Source organism: Neophocaena asiaeorientalis, unplaced genomic scaffold (assembly GCF_003031525.2).
Source record: "Neophocaena asiaeorientalis asiaeorientalis breed wild unplaced genomic scaffold, Neophocaena_asiaeorientalis_V1.1 scaffold122, whole genome shotgun sequence".
Lineage (NCBI taxonomy): Eukaryota > Metazoa > Chordata > Mammalia > Artiodactyla > Phocoenidae > Neophocaena > Neophocaena asiaeorientalis.
In genome coordinates, this window is record NW_020172725.1 from 160,548 (window position 1) to 180,684 (window position 20,137).

General features: G+C 38.7%; 1 protein-coding gene across 1 annotated transcript in view; it reads left to right on the plus strand.

Moving 5' to 3' along the window:
* Positions 1–20,137, plus strand: part of FBN1 (fibrillin 1) — a 253,659-nt gene that overhangs the window by 133,948 nt on the left and 99,574 nt on the right. Inside the window, exons 10-18 of the mRNA XM_024740283.1 lie at positions 1,311–1,490; positions 2,123–2,263; positions 3,969–4,088; positions 7,052–7,177; positions 8,802–8,924; positions 12,196–12,318; positions 13,412–13,564; positions 17,175–17,228; positions 18,822–18,947. Of these exons, the coding sequence (XP_024596051.1) occupies positions 1,311–1,490; positions 2,123–2,263; positions 3,969–4,088; positions 7,052–7,177; positions 8,802–8,924; positions 12,196–12,318; positions 13,412–13,564; positions 17,175–17,228; positions 18,822–18,947 (1,146 nt within the window). The remainder of the gene's footprint in view (positions 1–1,310; positions 1,491–2,122; positions 2,264–3,968; positions 4,089–7,051; positions 7,178–8,801; positions 8,925–12,195; positions 12,319–13,411; positions 13,565–17,174; positions 17,229–18,821; positions 18,948–20,137) is intronic.

A 20,137-nucleotide genomic window follows, 5' to 3' on the forward strand; every position in this document is an offset into this window, starting at 1 on the left:
TCAAGTATGATTGAAAAAGTTTTAGTAATGGACCAGAAAAAAACAACAAGGTACGTGGTAGCTAGGTATGTTTAGCCAAATGTAAATGGACAGAAGGTCCCATGAGGTTGAAATATGAATACATTTCAGTATGACATATCACTGTGTCATAGAATAAGTCAGATTCTAGTCCACAAGGAAAATAAAAATACTAGCCTAATTTCTATTAATGGATGAAGCTAGTATAGAAAGTACCTATGGGAGAATCCAGAATCCCTGTGTGACAGAGGTAATAAAATAATCAACATTCTGGAAAGAGGGAAAAAAGAAATTTTAAAAATTATATAGTTTACTTATGGAAGGGAACTGTGACAAAATATGGCTATTTGTAGGAAGCATGAAAATGAGTGGCTTTAAATGATGCCTATCTACTGATAACTCCAAAACTTAGCAGCAGCCCTGACTTCCTCTCTAGGCTTCAAACTCTCTTTTAAAACTGCTTTGTGACATCTCCATGTGGATGTCTGATATCTCAAAATTCATATGCTCAACGTACAGCTTTTACCCACCAAACCTGCTCACATCACAGTTTTTCCCATCTCAGCAAACGGCACCAACGTCTACCCTGTTGCTCAACTGGAAAACTAGAAGTCATTCTTGATTTCCTATTCCCTCAGCTCTGACATTTACTCCTTCCCCAAACATAGCCCATTCATCTCTAAAATAATCTTCAGATGTGTTTACTTCTGTCCAGTTCCATCACTGGCTCCCTTGTCCAGCCATCTTTGTCTTGCCCTTGGTCTTCTGCAGCAGTCTTACCTCCCTCCAGTACAGTCTCCAAATGCCAGTGAGAATGATCTTCTGAAAATGTTCATCTGATCATGTCCCACCCCTGCAGAAGACTACCAGTGACTTCCCAAGGCATATAAAATAAAATCCAAGCACTAAAAAGTGTGCTCTTTAGAGTCCTGTGGGATCCACAGGTGGGAAGACTGGGTGGAGATCATGGCATTTTATTCTATTCTTCCTTGAGGTGAATTTTGACATAGGTAAAGACTTCCTAGGTTTTAGGAGGGACATGTGGTACACACTCCGGGGAGTTTGTTTCCAGTTTTGAATTATTGTTCCAGTCTGGTTGCTGCTATAGGTTTTAGGAATGCTGACTGAGGAAAAAAAGCCAAGTCAGTTGGCTTTTTTCCTTTTCTCCAATTGACCTACGTGGTTTGATGATCAGTTGTATTCAAAATTTCTTTACAAAGTAAGGATGACTTCCATGGGCCTATGGCATATGCTACCCCTCAGCTGTTGTGTTGTGTTTTTTTTTTTTTCAGAGGATTTCAACAAGCTGTGCTCTGTCCCTATCGTAATTCCCGAGAGGCCAGGATATCCTTCCCCACCCCTTGGCCCCATTCCTCCAGTTCACCCTGTTCCTCCTGGCTTTCCTCCTGGACCTCAAATTACAGTCCCTCGACCACCAGTGGAATATCCATATCCATCTCGGGAACCACCAAGTAAGAGCTCAAAAGTCATATAATTACGTTTCTTGCATTAATCAGGTTAACTTTTTTGTTGTTGTTTATGCTGTTTAAGTCATTAAGTAAGTTTAACCAGTCCTTAAAGATTTCATTTACAGAGTGTAGTATATAACTTTCTCAACTGGCCTATTGCATAAAGGAAAATGGGCAGTTTCATATTCTCCAGAGATTAATGTCCTTTTGCTATTGATGTTGTGGGAGAAATTTAAATCTGATTCACAGGATGAATTCATAGAGGAGGCATTAGATTACTCTTTGGGTTATATATCATGCAAAGCAGTTTTGCAAATAGTTAAATGCCAGTAACTCACTGCCTTTGTTGCTTCCCTGCGCTCGAGGCCTGAGAGTGAGGCGGAGGGAGCCGTGGAGAGAAGCAGGCAGAGGAGCAGGCTACAGCGAGGCCGCGGTACCTGGCAGCGTGCGCCACGGTGCACAGGTGCTCTCTGTAGGCGAGAATGGAAACATGCTCTGTTGACACCAGGCGACCTTTGCCCAGAGTCCTTCTTCCTTTATGATTCAGCATCTTGCCCATTATTACTGGATTCAGTGCTGGTGGAAGATGCCCTAGTTAGACATAATTTTAATGGGGTTTCGTGTTATTCCTTCAGGGGTGTTGCCAGTCAACGTCACTGATTACTGCCAGCTGTTTCGCTATCTCTGTCAAAATGGACGCTGCATCCCAACTCCTGGGAGCTACCGGTGTGAGTGCAACAAAGGATTCCAGCTGGACCTCCGTGGGGAGTGCATTGGTACGTGATAGACCACTAGCTTGGCACCAAGAGGCTACTGCAGTGCTGTTTCATGACTGTATAGGTTTTCTATGGCTGCTATAACAAATTGTCTCAAACTTAGTGGCTTAAAACAACACAGATTTATTATCTTATATTTCTATAGGTTAAAAGTCCGACACGGGTCTTTCTGGGCTAAAATCAAGGTGTCGGCAGGGCTGCGTTCCTCTCCGAGGCTCTTGGAGAGAATCCATTTCTTTGCCTTTTCTGGCATCTAGAAGCCGTGTGTATTCCTTGGCTGAGGGCCTGTTTCTTCATCTTCAAAGCCAGCAGTGTAGCATCTTCAGATCTCTAACTCTCTGATTCTCTCTTTGCATTCCTTCTAACACGTTTAAGGATCTTTGTGATTACATTGGGCCCATCTGTATATAATCCAGGAGGGATGGATTCCACTGATTAGCAACTTAATTGCCCTTGCCATGTAGCATGTTCACAGGTTCTGGTGGTTAGGACATGAACATATTGGGGGAGGGGCATTATTATGCCTACTGTAGTGACTTTTAACTTTCATTGTAAAACACATTCAAGGCATTGCTGATAACTCTAACTTCAGCCATCCTATCGAAGGCTGACCATTAAAATGAAGCATTAGAAATATCCCCAACTTATGAAACTTTGCATGGTTTACTAATTTGAGTGGATAACTTACCAACAATCTCTAGTTAGCAAGGAACTAAAGCAAGGAACTTTACGTTGTTGATAAGGCAGTTAAGCTAGTGAAGGAAGGAAATGTAACACAAGGATAATTTGTTGGATTGGATAAGAACACCCAGTTGCCATCTAATTTTTTAAAAATAAACTGCTCTCTTAGGTCTATTATAAATCCCAATTCCAGTTATGAATCAGGCAGAAATAAGTAGTTCTTGGTTTCTCATGCTATATAGTTTCCTGGTGATATGAAAGCCCCTTCAAGTAGCTTGTTAAGAGAGAGTCCTTCAATCCTGAGAGGTCATCCAGAGCTGGGTAGGAAAGGCAAAGGGAACGTCTGGCTCAGGGTTGTGAAATCAGACTTGCATCTGCCACAAGAAGCATGTGACTTCGGACAAGTGGGTTATCTTCCATAAGCTTTAGCTTCTTCATCTTCACAAACAGAGGAATAAAAACCAGTTTACCTGTAAGTAAACTGATAGCTCTAAATGAGTGTAAAACTAGCGGGAGCCTGTCTAGGGGCGGGGTGGAGGTGGTAGCAGCCTTGATGGTGGGTGAGAACTGCCCTTTAAACAACAACAGCTTCATGGTTTGTTGTAATATTCATAGCGGAACTGAGAAAGGAATGCTTAGATATGGTTAGGTCTTCTTTTCATTGAAAAATTGAGCTTCAAGAGACACTCAGATTTCTGTCCAGAAGCCACTTCTGAAATATTAGTCTGTTTGATTCCCTTATGTCAGACCCAAGGAAGAGAAAATGTTTATTGGCTTGGAGCGTTGAGTTGCTGCGTATTTGGCATTTTTCTCTGAAAAATGACACAGGAAAATAATAGATTCTAACTGCTCAACGAGTTAAAGTGGCCGGTGACACCGTTATTGTAGTGGAAAGATCTTTTCATTATGCTATTTATTTCTTAAAAGGAAAGTGTTTTAGCGTGTAAAGGAAACCAGTAAAATGGTCTTGGAGTTATGAGTTACTGCGATCTAATGTCTTACTGAAATATACTGTGTTTTGCAGATGTTGATGAATGTGAGAAAAACCCTTGTGCTGGTGGCGAGTGTATTAATACCCAGGGCTCCTACACCTGTCAGTGCCGACCTGGCTATCAGAGCACACTCACCCGGACAGAATGCCGAGGTACGTGTGGTCCTAGCTTGGCACGTCGGACATGTATGCTAAGTAAGGAGTTAGCTTTGAAGGAATTCCGTGGAGTCTGAATAACCCTTGCCGGGAGAGGCTAATATGCTCCCATTGCTTTTTTGCACTTAATTCCAGAAATTGTTACTCTGAAGGATAGCATCATAAAATCTGGCAAACATTCACGTTATTTTAAAAGATGTTTCTGTGCCTGTGGGAATATCTTCTTTTCACTTCCTTAACTTTTAATCTGAGAGCTAGGGAATGGGGTTGTCCTTTGTTGACACAGAAACTGAGAAAGGTTTCAGGTGAAATTTTACGCAATTAATTGCTTCACGGAAAGGCCTGAAGGATAAGAAGTGCCTGTAAGTTCTTGCTGCTTATTTCGTGTAGTCAGCGGCAGCATCACCTGGGAGCCAGTTGGAAATGCAGCATCTCAGGTCCCACTTGAGACCTGCTGAATCAAAATCAGCATTTTAACAAGATCTTCCAGGGACCCTTACGCATGTTAAGGTTTGAGAAGCACTCCTATAAAGTTTCCTCACAAAAATTTCCCTTCAGATTTGTTTATTAATTGACTTATTAAGCCACCCAGTATACCTCTTATTGGATGACTTTGATGTACTGAGTTTCTGAGATAGAAAGTATTAAGATATGTGCCCCACCTCAGGGCACTCAAATATCTATATCTCTATAAGTTGGGCACAGAATGATCTGTTATAATTGATCAGTAAAGCCAGATAAAAGCAACAGAACTCTGTTGAAATTAAATACAAGGGAAGATAAGGGAGGTTTGTATCACTTTAAAAATTTGTCAGCCATTAATGAGTTAATTTTGTTTGCCTCTTTTAGCAAAAGTTCTTCATATTAGTTGAAGGCATACAGATGTTTTTATTTTTTATTAGTGACTGTTTTCGGTTCTGACTTAGGGATTTCTTGCCATCAGTGTATTTTAGTACACCGCTTATAAATGGCAATTTTGAGCAGAAAAACCTGGAGCACAGCATTTCAATCTGTTAATATTTCTATTAATGGCCTACTTACTGAATTACAAATATAGTTTGAATTTTTAACTGAGTTTAGAACCTTCTTTATAACTATTGTTTAAAATAATCAGCACGTACAAACAGTATACGAGGCATTTTGCAATCGTGGAAGATAAACCGAAACCAGTGTTTCAGAAGACAGCACTACTAAATAAGCAAATAGAAGACATTCTTGAGAATACTCAGCTGCGGCAGGGGCCAATCAGTGTAGGTGCATGTTATTGTCATCACTCTGAGACTTAGTTTATTAGAGACTGAAGGTTACCTAAAAGCCTCAAGCACTGTCTTCTTTAAGAGCTAGTGCGAAGCTTAGCCCAAGCACAAGAAGTTGATAACGTGATCACATTTGTGGGTAGATGAAAGTCGCCACAGAATGGTCAGAAAGGCTGTATACTTAGCTGAGAAGGACACGAGGAACTAAACAGAGGGGACAGAAGAAACATACAGAAACACGGTAGAGACGTTGAATGGCAAGCTTTTCGTTTATTTTTGTAAGGCAGCAGGAGCCCGAATGGCATTTTCAAATTAGTGAGGAGAGAAAAAGCTGAACTCTTTATCCTGTTGATTTTATCCTTGGGCCTCCATAGATTATAGAATCCTAAAAAAAAAAAAAAAAAGTAGATTATAAAATCTTAAAAAAAAAAAAAAAAGTCTGCTGAAGAATATGCGGCTTTTACTATTTTTTGGAGTGTGGAGCAGGTCAGATTTTAGTAAGGATTAAGAAATAAATGAGAGAGAAAAAGATCGTAGGTTGTTGGCACAAAGATCAGACAGAAGAAAAGCCCAGACTGCTTCAGCTAGTCCAATGACTCGTGTGGAAACCACTGCTGGATCTGCCCAGAAAGAAAGTGCGTCTGAGGGTCAACCACAAGACACCGTGCAGACACAGGGTAGACAGAATAACCAGTATGCCATGAATGCACATTCTTGTCGTCCAAAGGATGTTTAGGGCTCTTATACCCAGGCACATGGCCTCAACTCTGCATGGGTAGGTCTGCTCCCATCCGACTCTGCTCGGTGCCCTGGCCTCTATCTCTTGGGAATAAGCCCTGGCAAAGGTTGTACGCTCTGTAGACAAGGTGGTTTGTGTTCATCCTTTTTGATGTTCATCCAGGCATGTAGCCTAGAAACTGAGGGGAATAGATAATCCAGGGTAACTCGTTGTGCACTTTAGGTTAGTTGCTAATCTTTAAATGAGAGATCAGATGCGGGTTATTTGAGTTATTGTCATTTTTAACACTTCCATATCATGCTCTGTTGTTTACTTTGGCATAATATTAAACATGAAAGAAAAAAGGGGAAATGCCCCCATAGTACCAATATTTTGTTTGTTAGATAGAATACTCATAAAGTTATAAAAGAGACTAAGAATATATAAACAAATAAAACTGTATTTGGACCAGAACTGCCATAAGGAAGGTAGACATTTCAGAGTCAAAATGATTGACGGTTTTCAGATGGAATTAGGTTTTTAAATTGTTTTTTTTTTTTTAATGGCATTTCTGTTTAACTGTTCTGATACAGCGAACATCAGATCTGCCTTTTGATCATGTCTTAAAAGACACCAGACAAAGTTCATTGTAAATAATGATATATACTGGCTCATTGAATTACCTAGGAAAATGGTGAAGAAGAACCTATTTTGTTTACAGAACTGAGATTTAGGGAGCCTTCTTAGAAAGTAAAGTTAAACTGAATGCTATTATGTTGGCATTTTTTTCTTTCATATGCCTTTCAAACTTTTATTAGTAACCCTAAATTTTATATTATTTAATACTGAGTTTATGTTGAAGAATATTATTTAGTAATCAAAACCCAAGACTAAGATCATGAATTTAGAGATGGTGAGAGGAAGAAATAAAATAATTTAAAATCCCCTAAGTAAAGCTATTTCTTCCTTTTTGACTTCGATTTTAGACATTGATGAATGTTTACAGAATGGCCGTATCTGCAATAACGGACGTTGCATCAACACAGATGGCAGTTTCCATTGTGTGTGTAATGCAGGATTTCATGTTACGCGTGATGGGAAGAACTGTGAAGGTAATACGGTGTAATAATAATTACAGTATAATCATGTCATTCCCCTATTCCATTGCAGTTTCAGTATCAAAAGTCTTTAACAAGGCCAAGTCAAACATTGAGTGAAAGGTCAAAGTATCAAATGTATATTCACCTATTGTTATCTGGGAGGATGCCTAACTTTCAACAGTATTAGTTCCTTTAATTCACATTTGTGTGAGTCAAATAACATTGTAAATATAGGAGCAGAGCTTGCTATTTAAATATTCCTGGTGACGAAACTTTTGTAGCATAAATCATTACTTCCAAATTTTATACAGTCAGAATTTGTACATTAAAAAAAATAGGACACACCTAATCTCATATATTCTTCAGTCACTTATAATCCTTTTGTTTAAAGTGTCTATGTAGTAATGAAATATTACTAAGGAGTATCTGAAAATGTAAAATTGGAGAGAAATGTTGGCGAGAGTCAGCCCTTTATATTGCCTCTTGAATTAATCACCTCACTTTGAATTGGGCTGTTTCATTTTGTCTTTTTCCCTGCCTTTTCTCCCCTAAATTGAAAATGTGACAATTATTGATGAGTTTCCACTTCTTAGACCTTTAGCAAAAAATGAAGAATGCTCCTTATCATCTTTCCCAAAGTCTTCGGGAAAGATCCCAAGAATCTATTCATACATTAAAGGAATTTCAAAATTGTTCTTAGAAACATTTTTGGCAGAATATTATCTCAGTGATTCAATTCAAAGACTTAATGCCAAAATTCTCAGTTGGGATAGAGTCTTGTTTAAAAAAGAAAAAATCATAAATTACTTCGGTCTGACTAAAGCCTGTAAGTGAAAACACACTGTGTCTAGAAGAGCAAGTGCCTCCTAAGACAGCTGTAATGTTAAATAAAATAGCATACTGATGAATTTAAAGAAATATCTGTATGCTCAAGGGATCCTAAATGTTAGCTGTCATGGCTATACTCTATAGTCAAGTCTTGCATTTTACAAATACGTTTTTCCTATCCCTATTTAAAATTGCTTCAAACTGCCAGCAGTTCTCTGGTTTCTACTTTTTAAAGAATCAAGAAGTAGCCTAAATACATTTCATCATTCTTAGTTTCGATTTTGTTTTTATTTTCAGTATATTAGAAGTAATGTGGATCTGTAAATATAACCATCAGGCCGTTTACACACCTTTCAGTTTGTAAACTGCTGTTCCTAAAAAGAGCCTTGGTAGCTCTTATTGAGTTAAATTTCATATATATATTTATATGAAAAATATATTTATATGAAATTTCATAGATATATGAGTCTAATACACATACATGTGTATATACATATACACATATACGTGCATATACATATATACGTATATGCTTGTGTAAGTATATATGTATATATATACACACATGTCCTAAAATAAATTTAGCCCTATAGTTTGCATGCACATGTCAGAAATTGAGAACTTGAGATGCGTATTTCATATGGCCACTCTTCTCTTTGTAAGTTATAATTTGGATGAAAATTAACCTTAGACAATAATAACAAAAAGTAAAGAAATGTGACGAAACAGAATTATATTGACCCAGGTTGGCTTCCTTTGTAAGCTTACTCATCTGGCCATAAGAAAATATATCCTTTGTATTTTTCAGATATGGATGAATGCAGCATAAGGAATATGTGCCTTAATGGAATGTGTATCAATGAAGATGGCAGTTTTAAATGTATTTGCAAACCTGGATTTCAGCTGGCATCAGATGGGCGTTATTGTAAAGGTTTGTGCTATAAAACTCTAAATCATATTCTTCACCCGTTTTTTCTCCTCCCTACATTGCTTAGAGCTACCACCTTTCCTTATTGATTCTCCCTATTTAAAGTTCCCCTAACTCTGTACTAAGAAACCTGACTGGAACTCCTCCTTAAGTCCAGCCATCCAGAGAGCTACGATTTATGCCCAGAAGGCTGTTCTTACTTCAGAAAGGGTGTTTGGTGTCTTCTCAAAGGAGCCTGATAGGCTCCATAGCAAATGAATGAGAAGCTGAACTACCATTTGGACTACCGACAGCTGTGAGCATCTTTTTAAATAAGCTGAGTTCTGCCTCTTCCTTACAGTTGAGGAATAATTACAGTTGGCTTCTTGATGGCTGTCATTTGCCACCTCTTACATCTTCACTGGACAGAATATTGTAGACTGTTATTGGGGTGATCTCTTCTTCATAATTTCCTCCAGATACCTTAAGAAACACAATTTATTTAAGCTTTATCAAATCACAGAAGCAAAAAAGGGAAACAGGATTAAGCAGAAGAAGTAAAGGAACCAGGAGCCAGTATTTAGCTTTGTAACTTTTGAAATAATCTTATTGCTCCAAGTAGTGAAGCAAAATGAAGATTTTTATTTGTGCTGTTGAAAACTGGGGTCCTGAGAAGAGTTATCAGGAGATAACTGCAGTTATCAGGAGGAGAAGTTACATTTGTGCTCAGTTGCTCTGCCTCATGCGGTCGAGGATGAATAGTTATTGCCCTTGTGTCCAAGATCTGAGCTGCAACCAGACTTCTCAAGGAACCTCATACTCAAAATAGATCCAGGGAATCTGCTGAAATATGACACTCAAAACCATAGTTTCAGGGGCTTCCCTGGTGGCGCAGTGGTTGAGAGAAAAAAAAAAAACCATAGTTTCAGATGTAGAAGGTAGAGAGAGCATCAGGCTATTCAAGATGGAGAAGGCAAGAAAAAGTCCTATGGTGCCTCTTCTCTAGGTGCCCTTGTATTAAGTCCTTGTATTAAGTCTTCAGCATGATGTGTATTTTCTCTAGGCTTAAAAGAGCTTCTAGCCCTTGGTTGTTTACCTACATTCTCTATGACCTTCCCATCAATAGCTCTTCAATATCATGGAAATCTGCCTTCACAGCAAGAGAAAGGTTGTTTTGTTTTTTGTTTTCAAATTTGAAGTAGGAAATTGGTTTCCATGCTTTTGAGCTATGTGTTGGGAGGAACTTATAGCTGGGGAGACAAGATTAACGCATGAAAATATTAAGACAGCATACAACAAAGCACCCAATTGTGCAGGTTAAGTGCTGTACAAGTGAAAAAGAAAGGGGAAGGGAATGATTGCTGGAATATTTGGAACTAGGCTTCCAAACAAAATAACAGAAGGAAATGTGAAAGTCCCTTTGTGAACAGAACTTTTCTGAGAACACACACTCCTCTCTCTTACCTATGCACAGAGCATGCTAAGATTCACTTTCAGTACCTATAGGCTGCCAGTGAGCCAGGCCACAGACTCTTAAGGGTGGCCAATAGATAATGCTGTTGTAACTATTTCAGAAGATATTATGACCTCATAGGTGAAGCCCGGTTTTGCAACTGTTTGCAATCAGTGAACTAGTATCTTATTGATAAATGGATTGTTCCAGTCTTTTGAAAGTGCCTGATGATTAAAAGTCTGCTCTGACTTTAACATTCTGGCTTAAGAATCAGAGCTAGAGAGAAAGAGAGGGGGAAAATGCTCCATATTCTTACCTGTGTCGTCTTTATTCTGACGTATAGAGAAGATGGAATACACACACTTGTAGTAAGAAAAAAGGAAGAAAAAAGAAAAAAATTTCTTGTATGCTGAATTTCTTTTCCATCATTTTTCTCTTGATATCATGGGATAAGATTTTCTCTTAATGCTGAACACTTGGTTCTGATCCCACAGAGATGTAACTGTTCAAAGCTGAATGAACAATGCTAATTTAATCGCTACAGTTAACTAATCTGATGGACAGCCTGGTCTCCCTGATCACTCTCTGAAGGTGGAGGCCACTCACTTTGAGCAACGCCCTCTGGATCTATGTTCCATCGCTGTCCCCAGTAAAAAACCTTTGGATTACATTTCAGGCTGTAGTCACCACTGTTTTACTGTAGATCTCAATTTGAACAAAAAGGTGACCTGAATAACTGAACCAGTTTGAGTTCACGTATTTAAATATAACTGCTGTTTTAAAATACAATCTGTACACGGAATCTTGGACCATCTGAATATATTTTGTGCCAGATAACACAAGCTTTGTAAAACGCAGAGGTGTTTCAGTCTCAATTTGCCTTTTTAAGGTCAGAAGAAAGGAAATATTCACCTACACCAGTCGTATATTATAAAAGGAGTTGTTATAAAACGACTTGTTTCTAAGTGTTATATGTTTTCCAAAACACAGTTTTGGTACCATTTCTGTTTCCATGTTGGAAACAGAACATGTTTGGTACCATGTTCAGGGGGAAAAGTATCCGCTATTATTAGTATGTGCCCAATAAAATCTTTTACCAGGCCTCCCTAAGGATACACATACGATACTATAAAATATTTGTAATGCTTAAGAGAGATTTTTCTTTGCTGGGTTCCAATTGGCTAGGAGTTGTCATCAAAATCATCTATATTCATTTTCTGTTCCTTTTGTATGGTGTTCCATCCAGGCTTTAGTTCTGTGTCTCCTCATGCCATTCTAATTTTCCCAGAGAGTTAAGGCATGAGTGATACTGGAATGGACACCAGTCTGGGTGTTGGATGCCAAAAGGAGAAGCTTCCTGCCCAGGCCAAAGATGTAGTTTATTATCAAGCTAGATTTCTGACAGTCCTGGAAAAATTGCCATGTGAAACATTACACAAGACCCTTTGTCTTTTAGCTGTCACTTTCCTTCTTCTTCCAATTCTGTTTTTGCCTTTGTGATTCTTACTTTGGATTAAAAAAAAAAAAATCTCAGGAGAATGTTATTGAAATAGCTTTCTATAGAAAAGAAATAAACTCAGACAGTTTATCTCTCTCCATTTTTGTTCCTTTTCTCTCAAAGGAAAATGAAATGCATCTCACTGAGCTTTTACTGTTGATGCTGCATATTATTGTAAATCTTCCCCATTTTCAAGTCTTAGAACTGTAAATATGTTATGTCTTTAAATAAAGTCACTTTATTTATTTTTTTTCTTTTTTTCTGACATCTTTATTGGAGTATAATTTCTTTACAATGTTGTGTGAAGTGGCTTTATTTTTAATAAGTGCTTTTCCCCACCACAGATATTAACGAGTGTGAAACACCTGGGATCTGCATGAATGGGCGTTGTGTCAACACTGACGGCTCCTACCGATGTGAATGCTTTCCTGGACTGGCCGTGGGTCTGGATGGACGTGTGTGTGTTGGTAAGGTTAAAGCCGTAACTAGATGTACGATAGAGATCCATCCTCTGTCAGTCAATAAAATCCGCCAATAATAAATGTACTTGACTGTAGCAGATATGATACAATTAATATTTGTGGGGCAACAAACCACCAAACAGGGTCAGTTCTTTTCTTGTATGACATGGATATTAGTTTAAGGCATAGAAAGACGAGCTGAGATAAATGAAAACCAAGGGAATCCCCACCTCTCCTTCTCCCTTGTCTTTCCTAATCACCTAACTGTCCCCAATTTTCTCCAACCCTCCTTTGTTGATAATGGTCTTTGAAATTGACCTGTATGTGCCCATTATCTCATGGTGAACATTTCATTTTCATCTAGGGAATTAAATGTTCCAAGGGAGGTATAGAATGCAAAGGAGGATATGGATAAGTAAGAAACTTATATGATAATAGTTTTATGTAGCTTTATAAAGAGTTTGAGATTTGTTGATAAATAGATACAAAGTTTTTCCAAATTATTTTTAAGAAAGGTAATCGGTAGACCCTTTGAATTGGGAGAGGATTGGACATAGCTGGAAATCCTCTCCTGGTGGTAAAGATGATACTGCTTAGTTAGACCAATATCTGCAGATTTGTATAAATGAACCTTTTACAGATTAAACGTCCTCCCTTTTGAAAGTACATCTAATTCAGATATTCAATAATTGCATGTTTATTTTGAGGTCGTCTGTATTTCTAATAAAGATCTTATTTATCATAAGGCGAGATTGAATGGTCATCATTCATTCAACATTTATTAAGTGCCTTCTCTGTACACTCCTGGGGAAGACAAAAATGAGTGAGGTATAATCCTAGCCCTTAAGGACCTCACAGTTGGGTAAACCATAATAGTCCCTAGAGAACTGGAAGAGTCTAGTAATTGGTTTCCAGTGCTTGGAAGCTGAATGCAGAATGATTTGTTTCGTTTTGTTTTCTATTGGGACCTAATACCAGAGGCATTCTCTGTGAGTTAGAACAGGGACAATGGCTAAATAAAACCAGCTTCAACTTTGACCTGGGGGGTTCCCATCTGTTTGAAGCGATAGTATGATGACAGATGCTTCTTCCTGTGTAGACACACACATGCGGAGCACATGCTACGGTGGATACAAGAGAGGCCAGTGTGTCAAACCCTTGTTTGGTGCTGTTACCAAATCTGAGTGCTGTTGTGCCAGCACCGAGTATGCTTTTGGGGAACCTTGCCAACCGTGTCCTTCACAGAATTCAGGTATGTGGTGTCATGGGGATGCCCTAGTACTCCCAGCCTTCCGCCACCATCTGCAGTCTTTGCATTTTTGGAAGTCACGGGGAAAGATTGCGTCTGCTCTCCAGGTGCGTCATGTACCTTGCTGGGGTCTTGGCAGGAGCTGCTCAGCCTCTGCTCAGATGTTCCTCACAGGCCCAGCCATCACTTGGATTAGGCAGCATGTTCATGCCTCCCATCTGAACTCCTCCACCTCAGTAATAGTCATGCTCTTTAGGGTGTGTGCGACTTGCCTTGTTTTCTAAAGTAGCTTCACAGTGTTTACATTTTGTAGGAACTATTATAAAAGCAGAATTCTACCGTGTGTAAAAGTAAATAATTCTCAGATTACCTGAATGTTTCCAATTTTTTTCCAAAAGGCCATTTGTGAATTTTGTTCAAATCCTTCAGGCTGCTTTAGGTGTGCTTTTCCTAAATGATTTTATTCAACTCTAGGGAAAAAGTGTTTTTCTCAATTTGAGTGACATGGCATAGTGAAAAGAAAACTTGTCAGTGAGTCAGAATTCTGCTCCCCAGCCACAGGCAGACAAATTACTTAATTGGAGGTTCAGTTTTTTTGTGGATTTTTGTTTATTTAGGAATTTTTCTCACCTAATTTCAAAAGGATTTGAGATGGCTTACATTAGTAAACAATTATGAAATAGAATAATATGGAAAAGGGATCTTCATTTTTTTTCATCTACAAAATGAATTGTCTTAGGTAATCCAGAAGATCCTCTCCAGTTGTAAATTATTTCTGTTTGTAAGGCAAAAATAGTTTATTGAAATGAAAGCAATAGACTGTCAACATTTGAATGTAATTTTAAGGTAGCTTGGTAGTTGACTTCTAATGTCCTAAAATAGAATAAGTCCTAATATTGAAAATGTGTAGCTCTGATTGGTTGGTTTACCTCTTAAGATTCAGTTAGTTCATTTCTGGCCTAGATACTATCTATTAAAGACGAACTCACAATTTTTAAATATTTGCCATTTTGAAAATGATAATATTTGAAATCAGACAGAAATTAAAATGTATTATGAGAAGTTAGAGAAAGTTAAGTAGAAGACTTTAAAAGTCTTTAAAATGGGGGAATGCCAGTTAAAGAAAGAAAGCTTTATTCTGGATGACTGCTTCACCCAGTCATTTCATATATGATTACTAACAATTGAATACATGTTTGCAATAATACTTCGATTATATAGTATACAAATATAATTCTATCTAAAAAGATACTTCCATACAACTTTATAGTTGTATATTATTAATATCATCCTTCTAAAGTAAAGTTTGTTACTTTAATTTTTCAAAGTACTTTCCTTGCATACTTTGAATTTACAAGATAAGATGGGTATCCTAAAAACTGGTACAAGGATATAGGTGATTTGTCCATGTCTTGAATGAGTAGAATAGCCAAAGCTTAGAATCCAGGATCCTTGGTGCATATAGTTTTTTGTTTTTACATTTTCCTCTGGACCCCAATTACATCTCCAGAGAATTCTTATGCTACATAGGAAAATGAAATTAAAAAGATGACCCAAAGAAACCAAATTTCTTTAAGCAGTAAAGCTTAAAGAGAGTTACATTTTGAAGCTCAGTTCCACTACCTTCTCTTTTATATTTGAATCAGTTTACACAAAAGTGGTCCACATGTGGAAATAGTTCCATCCCGTTTGGTTTCTCCACCTCTTTGATAGATGAAAATGCCAAATCATGAAGGATTGAAATGTAGGATGTCCCTTATTTCAGGAGAGAGGAGGGATTTTAAAGGGGACTGGAAATATCCAGAAGGAATATCTTTAGTCAATTTAATGAGAAATTCTAACCACTTAACATCTAAAGTTCATCTTTGTGCTCTGGAAGTCAAATAAACTATATTTTCAGATACATCTCACTGGCTGCTGAGCATTTACTCCTTGTAGAAATCCGTCAGTTAAAGCCACAGAAGAGTAATGATTAGGAATTTTCTCTCCTGTCCTCATCCCACTGTCTCCATGGCACAACACTGAGTTAGCTTAGCAACAGCTATCATTTATGAAGTGCTTGAGTTGTGCCGAGCACTTGACATGTTCTCTCAGTAAATCTACAGCACTACCATGTGAGTTGGGTATCATTTTCTACACTTATATAAGAGGGAACTAGAAGAGGGAAAGGGCTTGCTCCCAGGACCCTCAGCAATAAGCATTGTCATCAGCATTCAAACCCATGCTGATCTGAATTCACTACAGAGTCTAGTACCAGATCCTGCCCAAATGGAAAAGAATAATGACAATAATTTGCTTCCATGTAGGCTAAGCAGCAGCTAATTTAACACCAATTATAAAATTGCTTTCAGCAGAACTGGCATGATTTTGTTTTTCCTGTTTTATTACTTACACTGTTTCACAAGTGCTTTAACTTATTGCTGATGTGAGAGAATAAAGAGGATGTATTTCCTTCTGCTGCCAGTCCCTGGCTTTCAAACACAATGGCAGCCACCTTCCCATTTTTTCCCTTTTTGGATCCTTTTAAGATGACTTAAAAATTAAGGGATTTCACCACTTTTCTCAAATTTATGTTTGGTAGAAGACAGAGGCTCCGAAGGAGTCAAACTTCATTTTTTAATCTATAAAAAATTATAACTCCTTTGCATCCCCTGTCATCAGGAATGCAATTTTCTAGAATGTGGAGGTATAGGAACTATTTGCTTCAGCACCAAGGTACAGGTGGCCTGTGTAAAAAAGCCACATCCCTATTATTCACTTCTCCTGCCACCTAAGCACAACTGATCTGCATTTGACCATGAGATTCTGTAGTTGCCAGAAACCATGGGCAACTAAGGGAAACTTCGTTTCTTTTCCTTGGATTAAGTGTGGTTCCTATTAGTTCTCCATTTCCATCATTCACTCTTAGGTTTATCTAAATATTGTTGGAATTGTGTATAAAGCATTGCATCAATTTTAAGAAATAGAAATCTGATTCCGTCACAAATTTGGGAACATATTCTATATACCTCCATTTCTTGAGTAAGATCCAGTTTTAACATTATGCAATACATTTCCTATGGATTTATATAATAGAATGAATCTGGCATCCTGATAAATATTAACTTTAAAAATACACGTAAATGCAAGTGTAGATACCGTGTTATTCTTGTCAGGGGAGGCTAGAGAATTTGCAGAGAGAAATGAGAAAATGTTACGAACTTGATTGTACTGAAAAAAAGAGCTCGAACTAAGAAAAGAATTTATTTCCAAGATGGTGGGAGAGAGTTTTATTAACAGTTAAGAAACCACATTTTAACAGACACATTTCACTGTAAGTGTAAAGTGTTCCCTGGTGAAAAAAATCAAGCCATAGGAAAAACACCTTTTCCGAAAGTGCTTGCACAAGGAATTGCTGGAACTCGCCTATATCCTTATAAGTCGTTTTCCACGGTGAGTGCGGAGCCTTTAAAATAGGAGCCTGGTGTGACTCCCCTAGGAGATGCCTCCTTTTCCTTTACCACTTTATTTCAGTTCCACTCACTTTGGAGGAAATGATGTGTGCAAAGCCAAGGGCAGGATCGACCTGTTCTGCAAACAAGGGAATCATTTACTATCTGTTAATTTATTGCAGCGGAATATCAGGCGCTCTGCAGCAGTGGGCCAGGAATGACGTCAGCAGGCAGTGGTAAGGACTTAGGGCTTGTTTTGAAATTTACTAAGCATGTGCAGAGGCAGCACTGGGCCTTCCTGTGGGTTTCCGCTTGGTCCCTTTACACCAGTCTGGTCCGACCCCCCTCTCTGGCCATCACCGCGTTGATCTACCTGGGACACTTAGAAGCCCCCAGTGGCAGAACAGCTATGGCACAGCGGGTCCTGGGATTGCTGGGTGTGGGTGTGGCACTCATTACTGAAGGGTTGGGTGCTCTCCCAGGGTCACTGATGTGAACGAGATACGGTGACCATGGTGGCTCGTTCATGAGAAGGGGCAGCCTGGCCGTCCTTTGGATCTGCCACTATCAAGTACAATTCAGGGTTATGAGCTCAACTGAACCTACGCACACTTTGAACACTTTCTTACTGGTCAAGTGCTCAGTCATTCTCAGATGGCAGTAGGGAGCCATCTTGTGTTTTGTAGCAGGTGGTGATAGCAATTAACTGAGTTGGAAGAAAATGAAATGTTGAAGTGTAGAAGTTAGAAGTAGAGAAATACTGGTGCCATAAAAGAAATTAAACGGGAGAATTGGAACAAGTGTAAAAATGGGTGACAAGTAAGAGGAAGGGATTACTTTACTAATAAAAGACTAAATGATTTGATTCAAGAGAGTTCTGGGAAAAAATAGACTGACTCGATTGTCAGTTCATTCTCTTGATTGATTTCATCATTATGTGTGGATAAAGAAAGGGCGAGGTGGATATTTGGAGGAGAAAAGAGGACAAGTAAGGAAATGTATAATGAATAAGGAGTTAGTGGGGAATAAATAAGTTGTGATGGGTACCTGGATAAGGAAAAAAAAAAAAGGTCAACCTTGATTTATAGAAGAGTCGGGCAACAGGATTTGAGACTAGCCACTCACTGACTGTCACTCAGCATCACCCTTGACTATTAGAGCTCTCCTCAGGCTGTCAGCAAACGGAAGAGGAGGACCAGCCTCATCTGGACAGAGTAGCAGAGGCTTTTCCAGAGCAGGTGGTGGTTGAGCAAGCTTCGGACCAACGTGTAGGTTTGCTCCAGACATTCCCCACGCAGAGTGAAGAGGGCATGATGTGTTTATGGCAGAGTAAGAGATTTAAAGTGAATAAAGAGTTCATATTTTAATTTAACCTTGAGAATGCTGTCGAACCTACGAAAGTCTGAACCATGAGAATGACACGGTCACCTTGTTTTGAGGCCGTTAAGTCTGGTGGCAGTGTAGAATGTAGACTGAAGAAGGACAGGCTGATGGCAGGGAGAGCAGTTGTAGGAACCTGGGCTCTGTATTTGATCAACCTTTTCGCCTTGATGTTTGTACAAGAAGAAGTCCAGGAGTTCTCCTCTTGATTAAGGATTGGTAGTCTTGTAGTTCTAGCTCAGATGCCAAGTTCCTCTCAGGGACTGGTGGAAGAAAGACTTGAGTCAGAATACCTTGTAGTGAGAAAAAGGGATCCACTTTCTCATCAAGGAGAAACTTTATTTTCATGAGGTCCTAAGGTCTCTACAGTTATTGTAATGTTATTTTTTGATAGTTCCTTTGATGTTTACTTTAGAATGTTAATGATTTTGAATTTTTTTGTGGTGTAGATATAAATGAATGTGCATTAGACCCTGATATCTGCCCAAATGGAATTTGTGAAAATCTCCGTGGGACCTACAAATGTATTTGCAATTCCGGATATGAAGTGGATTCATCTGGGAAAAATTGTGTTGGTAAGACGTTTCACCTGTTTTCTAAGACACTTCGTGCATCATGCATTCTTTCTTTTGTTGCTTGAGGGAAACTGCTCTTGAGTAGCTTAAAGGACTGGACAAATGGATGCTCTACACTTTGGGTGTCAGCATAGCTGAATCCTGACAAGTTATATCTTTTGTTTAACTATGTAAAGGATGGAACATGGCAACTGTCCCTCTCATACAGCGTGCAGTTCTCTAATTGCGCAGGTTGAAGCCGAGCGCTGCCCCTACTAGATGCCTTTGTTATTAGGGCGCTGCTAATTGTCATTATACACAAAGTAGATGTAGCAGTTATTTTCAAAACAGCAGAAATCTTACTTTGAGCATTTTCACCTGCTTTCCTTCTAACTATGTGGCATTTGTACTCACATAAAAAGAACTCACAGTAAATCAAAATATCTTCTCTCCCTCCCCTCCATTTAAATCAGTTTTCACCCGAGTTTCAGGCTAAGCAAGTACCTAAAAAAATGGAGGATAGAAGCAGGTCATGGGAGCCCACAGGTTTATCACAAAACCCTCTTCTTTCGACTGCAGGTTTCTTTTTCTCTCCCTAACTTTTATTGCTGGCCTAAACCTGGCCCTCCCTTCTTTATGGTCTACAGTTGAATTTTGAAAAATGATTTCTTTCTCTCTCACACCCTTAATTTTAGGGCCCCTTTTTGGGGGTTACATTTGTTATATGAGCATACATGGTACTTTCAAACTAGACTCAACTCAAAAAAAAGTTTTACTATTTCATTTTCCTGTAGGAGCCTCTCTACATTGGCAGACATGAAAAATCATTATTTATTTGGGCAGGCCAGAAAGGCACAGAGATGTTTTAGCTTCATCCAAAAATCACGCAAAAGGGAGAGTTTGGGAGGCAGAAGGGATTCTTCCTTCAGTGCTTTAGTGTCTACTCCAAAGTTGGACCCATTATCATCAGGTCAGAAGTATGTTCATATTTCAGATTATGTTCAGAGGTGTGAAGCTAGGAATCAAAGATCCACTCCAGCCACTTCCCACAGAGTTCCAGGGACTGACTATTCTATATCTTAATCTTCAGTTCCTCAAATGAAAGTTCCAGATTCTTCTGACATCATCAAAGTTTAAGAATTGCAATATTGACCTTTTTGGGAAGTATTAGCAATGCCTATATGATTTTGACAGAATTCTCAGCATGCTAT